General features: G+C 52.4%; 1 protein-coding gene across 5 annotated transcripts in view; it reads right to left on the bottom strand.

The window, feature by feature from the left end:
* CADPS (calcium dependent secretion activator) overlaps window positions 1–5,486 on the bottom strand; it is a 203,624-nt gene extending 198,138 nt beyond the window's left edge. For all 5 annotated transcript variants that reach the window (XM_030458293.1, XM_030458292.1, XM_030458289.1 and 2 more), the window contains exon 1: window positions 5,088–5,486. In XM_030458293.1, coding sequence (XP_030314153.1) covers window positions 5,088–5,486 — 399 coding nt within the window. The remainder of the gene's footprint in view (window positions 1–5,087) is intronic.
* Window positions 5,487–6,178: the final 692 nt, after the last annotated feature.

Raw genomic sequence — 6,178 nt, forward strand, 5'->3', positions numbered from 1 at the left:
CTTGCATCTCCTTAAGAAACAGCACTAGAGAGCAACAGAGGAACAGAGATAAAACAAGCAGAGCAGCATCTTCACCTCTCCTCTTCTGCAGAGCTGAGAAAACCATGCCTCCAAGGGTTTCCTAAGGGACAGCAGGGAAGAATGTGACCATAAAATCACAGCAGAGAGTTGCTAACACAAGTCCCAACACCACCTGAGTCATGCTCTGCCCCAGAGGAACAATGTGTTGGTGGTTTTAAGAAAGAATTTGTGTAAATATGGCATGAGAGTAACAACAAAACCCATGATAAGTAAGGAGTATGGGATTATTTGGAAGGTTGCACTAGTTTTACTATGTTTTAACTTTATAGCATTTGCATGGATGTCAAAATGGCAGAAATTTGATATTTTAAGATGCATCATAACTGATTTAGCAGAGTTTCTGATCCCTCCACACCTGTCCTGCATTAAGCACCATGCTTAAATCAATCACCATTCTGCAAAGCACAAGCTTAAGCGCTTTGCTGAATTTGACTGAGAATTTTGCTAATGCACCTGACGTCATCCCACAGGCTTACACAAGGACCCAAATCACAAGCCACTTCTCCCAGGAGTAGCTCTGGTAATCTGCAACTAAGCTGGAACTTCTTTTTCATCCCACATTTATCCCACTGGGAACTGATTTACTCTCCTGCCTGCTCCCTCGTTCTGAGGGGAAGAAACTCAGTGATGAAAAACAGACAATGGCAACCACAGCTGCAGTGATGCCTAACCTGACATGCTCCCCACCTTTTATCTCTTAATAAGTTCCTCCTGGTGATAATCTGGAGAAGACATCCCAGTTTATGCTGTTTTGAATGAGCAAATGCCAGTTCCTGGGCTGCACAGTGCCTTTTGGCTGCTGTGTTCTGGAGAAATTTAGCAAGAAGTAAAACTTGCATCCAAGGGTGTTTGGTCTGCATCACTAGAGACAGACATGCTGCCCAAATTCCCCAAGGTGCCAGCTGAGCAATCCTCCCAAAGGCTTCAGACAGTCAGGCTCAAGCAGGGAGAGGCACAGAGCATGTATGGTCATCTCACCTCCACTTCCAACAAGTCAGCAGGAGCCAGAAGAAAGACTAAATACATCCTGGGTAAGCAATTACCAAGCTAAGTGCCATCTGTGGTACTAAAACACGTTGTTCTGAAAGAAACAGAGCTGGCAAAACTGTTTTCCTGCTGAGTGGCCTCTAGAAGTTGGAGACTCCAGTGTCCAGCAGAGTGCAAGCTCTGACAGGAGCTTTTCCTGCAGGGTCACACAGTCTGTAGGTTTTTTACTCAGATTACCCACAGTCTAGTAAGGGCTGCCCACACACTGCCACCCTCCTCCCACCTGGAGTAGGAGATAAATACAGATCTCCTTGTTTTCACTAAGCTGTTAAGGGATGAGTATCTTGCAGACACTTCTGCCTGTCCATCATGCCTGGAATTCAGTAGGGGTCTAAAAAAGAAATCCAAGTGGGAAGCAAAATAGCACAGGCAAGCATCTAATAAGCTTTTTTTGTTTCGTTTGTTTTGCTTGTTTTGTTTTGGTTTTGTTTGTTTTACTTGTTTCATTTTGGTTCTGTTTGTTTTGTTTTTCTCCTTAGAAAACAACACCAGTGACATGTAAATAAAAGAACTTACAGGTTGACATCACAGATGTGTCATTCCTAAAGTGAAGCCTTACCATGTAAACATCAAGAAAACCACAAACAGAGGTGCAGGTTTAACACACTGATCTAAAGACGAATATTATCATGGTGCTGAAATTTCTGGGGTGTCAGGATTAGAAAAATATCAGCTCTGAGTGGCATTTACTTTAATTCATCTTGAAAATGGTAACAGAGTTTGCTACTGGTGTAAAGAAGCAATACTGTGGTGCCCACGTGCAGTCTCTACATCACCACTCACACATCCTCACTGTGCTCTTCACTCTCACAAATGTCCTAATTTATCAAACCACACATAATTATCTTTCCATTGCAACAACACCTGAAGTACACATTTCCCCCCATTCCAAGGTGGTTCACAGGTGCTGTAAAATACCAGGTGCGTTTTCCAGCTCCCCAGCATTGCACACAGAGATGCTGCTGCACAGCTGGTACCCGCAGGGGCTCAGGGAAACAGCCACCTCTGCCAGAGCAACACTGCAGGACTAAGGAGGATGAGACACCTCTGGGAGGTACCATGGGGATCTTCAGCCCAAGTAAGAAGTTGAGTCCTGAGCCTGCAACAAAATCAGTTCCTTTCTTTTCTGAGAAAATGGCAAAGATGACGACAAAGCCACAGAAAGAGCTCAGGTTCTGGGAGCTTGGCAGGGACTGCATGCAGAGGAGCCCAGCTGAGACCCTGTGGTCCTCCCACAAGGATGCCTGGCTCTTATCTGGTAATCCAGAGATGTTGGGCTGTGCCAGACAGTGGCTGTATGGGGTGACAGCATCTCCTGCAAAGCTGTGATCACCCTACTCGGGCTGTGCTGAAGGGTGGCAGCATCTCCTGCTCTACAGAGGAAAGCTGTGGGCCAGGTGAAGCCAGATTTTATCCTCCTCCCAGCACAAGGCAGGACCTGCTGAGCTGGGGACAGGTCTCCAGCCCTTGCTTCTGCACAGCTCCACCAAAGCAGCTCTGCAGCGGCTGCTTGGTATCTCCCTGATACAGACATGGGGGCTGAGCAGACCCACATGGAGCCTGGTTGGTTCTCATCCTTCCCACAGGGAGCTGCAGCATCCCTGCCTCAGCAGGGCCAGTGGGCTTCCACAGGGCAGGAAACCCAGACAACAGCTCCCATCCGAGCAGGACCAAAACCTGCGTATCTCCCTCTTTTCCCCTGAGGAGCAAAATGCATTTGCTCCACCCTGATGAGTCCTGAAGCACCTGGTACTTCCAAAGACCCACCAATACACAGAGTCCCCACAGACACCATCCAGCCTGGCAGAGCCACCACAACAGGAGCTTGGTGCCCAAGCAATAATTGTCCCACACCTGTGCCCTATGATCCCTCTCAAGCCAGAGAAGGAAAGTTGGACTTTCCCAGATGGATGCAAAGGAGTACATGGAGTCCAGCAACAAACTCTGGGCTCTGGAAGTCCTTTAATTGACTTTAACAGGAGTCCTGGCTAAGGAAAAAGGGAAAGGATTTACTGGCAGGCACTTGCATGACAACTGAATTGAGGGTTACGCAGAAGACAAAAACCTAGAATTAATTCACCTTTAAAAGGGTGAATGCAGTTTGACATGTGCTGTCAAGTTAAATTTAGCTTTCCCAATTCTACTTCACTACTAAGTTTGAGGGGGAAAAATAAGCTCCTAAAACATACCTATTTTAGCTATTTGTATAAGCCAGATACATTTTCTTATGTTCTTCATTTGCCAGAGAACAGATTAGGTCCTCCCAAGAACCTGTGTAACTTCCCCTTAAGTACTGCCACCTGGTTATAATTTCTCTCATTACTCATTTGTTTCACCTGGACTTCATTCCTTCCTTTTCTCTTTGTGTCCCTTCACAGTGCAGAATTTTAATTTCTGAGATTATGAATCCCCTTTCTTCCTAGCCACTCTTCTCCAGACCACCAAGACACTGCCTGTTTCTTTGGAAAAACTCCTTTTAATCTCGGTTTACTTTTATGCCAGAAACAGTTGCATGGACTGTTTTAATTTCTGCAAAACTATCAATTACTTAAATTCCATAATCTTTTTCTAATGAAAATTAGTTGCAGAGGAAACAAAAGCCGAAATAACTTTGAAAAACCACAATCTATTGAAAAGGCAAGAACAAGAACGTATTTGAAAAATCTTCCAAACCTAGCTGTAATTTTCAGCTATGTACTTTCCTCAGCAAACAAAAGCAGATCATTCAACCTTCCAGCAACACCAGATTGTCCTATATTGCCTTTAAACTGCACACAGTACGGATACACTTTCCTACCTCCGTATGTTGCAATGACTAATAATAGTCCTGTGGTGTAGCAGAACTGAATGTCGTTTGCATCAATACATCCAGGAGTCTGTCTGATTTGTAAAGGTCATTTGTGAACGCAGAAAAGCATCAAGGCTAAAACTGAAGTCTGAGAAAACTCAGCTGAAAACAGGGGAAAAAAAAAAACAGCCAACCATTCTAGAGTGCTACATCCCATCACAGACCTAACAGGGACAAAGTTGGCTGCATCTGACTGAAAGGCACCAGTAAACACATCCTGGAGAAACATAATTTCTGCCATGAACTGGTGCCTCAGTGGAGAAACAAGCTCCAAGAAAGCTCCTGGGGATGAAGAGCCCAGGTGAGGGGCTTCTGATCAGCCTCTGCCTGGAGCATCGCAGTGACACACCCGGGGGGAGGAAGAGTCAGGGTTGTGGCAGTGGCTTCATCACAAAGCTCTGCAGCCACTGGCAGGAGCTCACCATGCATGAACGCTGGGAAGAAGTTGAAATGAGACTCAGTAACTCCCCAAGTCAATGCTGGCACTCCCAGTTAAGCAAACTTTGCAGCGAACGCAGAGTTGCAGAGTCCCTTTGCGGTAGGCAAGGGCACATGCCGGGTGTTTTCCAGCAACGTAACCCATTTCTCTTTTGACAACCTTTAGATGGCCAACATCCCAAACTTCCCAAACCCCGATGTTGCATAACTAGGAGGGATGCCATATGCCAGTGCGCTGGCTCCCTGCGGGAGATCAAGGCAGGGAACAGCACAGAGGGGTGGCAAAGGGGGCAGGGATCTTCCCCACGCTCCGGGACGGGGATGTTGCCGGCAAACTCCACCCGTGCGAGCCCAAAGTGTCCTGAGCCAGCATTGCCCTTGGGGTGCCCGGGTGGCTGCGCACCCGGGGAGAGGCTGCATGGAACAGCTGGGGAGCAGGAGAGAGGCAGGCGGGGAGGCAAGGGGTGTTCAGGGGGTAGGTGAGCAGGGGGCAGAAGGACAGCTAGGGGAGGGGGCTGGGGGCAGGCAGGCAGGATGCTGCCAGGGGGCAGAAGGACAGGGAAGGCAGGAAAGAAGCAGGGATAGAGGATGGGGGCGCGGGCAGGGGAGGCTGGGCCTGGAGGTGCAGGCAGGGCCGGGTCGGGCAGAACCGGGTCGGTCAGGGCAGCGGTACCTTCTGCTGCCGGCGGGCCATGTCGGTGGGCTGCTTGGCGTTGAAGGGGTAGGCGATGCAGCGCATGACGAAGACGTAGAGCTGCAGCTTCCTCTTCCTCTCCTCCTCCTCCCGCTGCAGCCGCTCCAGCTCGTCCTTCTCCTTCTCGCTGGCCACCGAGGGGCTGGGGCTGGCGGGCCGAGCCGCACTACCGGCGCGCACGCCCGGCTGCAGCCCCCCGCTGCTGCCGCCGCCGCCACCGCCGCTTCCACCGCCGCCGCCGCCGCCACCGCCACCGCCCGGGCCCTCACCGGGGCGGCTGGGGGAGAGCCGGGCGGCGGCGGGGGCCAGCGGCTCCTTCCCGCTCTCCTCCTCCACCAGCTCCTCCGACTCCTCCTCGCTGGACGATGGGTCTAGCATGATGGTGGTGGCGGCTGAGCTCGGCCGGGCCGGCTCCGGGCTGCACTGGTTCCGTTCAGCTCTGCCCGGCTCGCAGCTCCGAGCTCCCCGCTCCGGCTCAGGCTCCGCTCGGCGCCGCGCCCGCGCGCGCCCCCGCGCCGCCCGGCCCCGCCCCGCCCCCTGCGCGCGGGCGCTGGCCGCGGTGCTGCACGGCGGGGCGCGGGGGAGCGCGAGCGGCGGGCGCGGCCCCGCGCGCGCATGTCCGGCAGGGGCGGCCCCGGGACCCGCCATGGACCCGGCCCGAGGGTGCGGGGTCCCGGTGTGGCACCGCCGCGGAGATGCTGTGTCCTGGGTGCCCCCGCAGCCCCACGCAGACACCCACCCCTGTGTCCTCGCTGTCCCCCCCCCGTTGTGTCCTGGTGTCCCCACGGCCACAGAGATAACCGACGTGCCTGTGATGTCCCCACGCAGCGGCTGTGACCTTGGTGTCCCCACGGCCATGGAGATATCTCTGCGCCCACTGTGCCCCCGCGGACATCGGTGTGTCCCAGTGTCCACACAGACACCCACCCCCGTGTCCTCGGTGCCCCCGCAGATGCTGTTGTGACCTTGGTGTCCCCACAGCCACACAGCCCTGTGCCCACGATGTCCCCACAGGCGCTGCTGTGTCTCAGTGTCCTCAAAGCCCCACACAGACACTGCTGTGTCCCTGG

This window comes from Calypte anna, chromosome 12 (assembly GCF_003957555.1).
Source record: "Calypte anna isolate BGI_N300 chromosome 12, bCalAnn1_v1.p, whole genome shotgun sequence".
NCBI classification, from domain to species: Eukaryota; Metazoa; Chordata; class Aves; order Apodiformes; family Trochilidae; genus Calypte; species Calypte anna.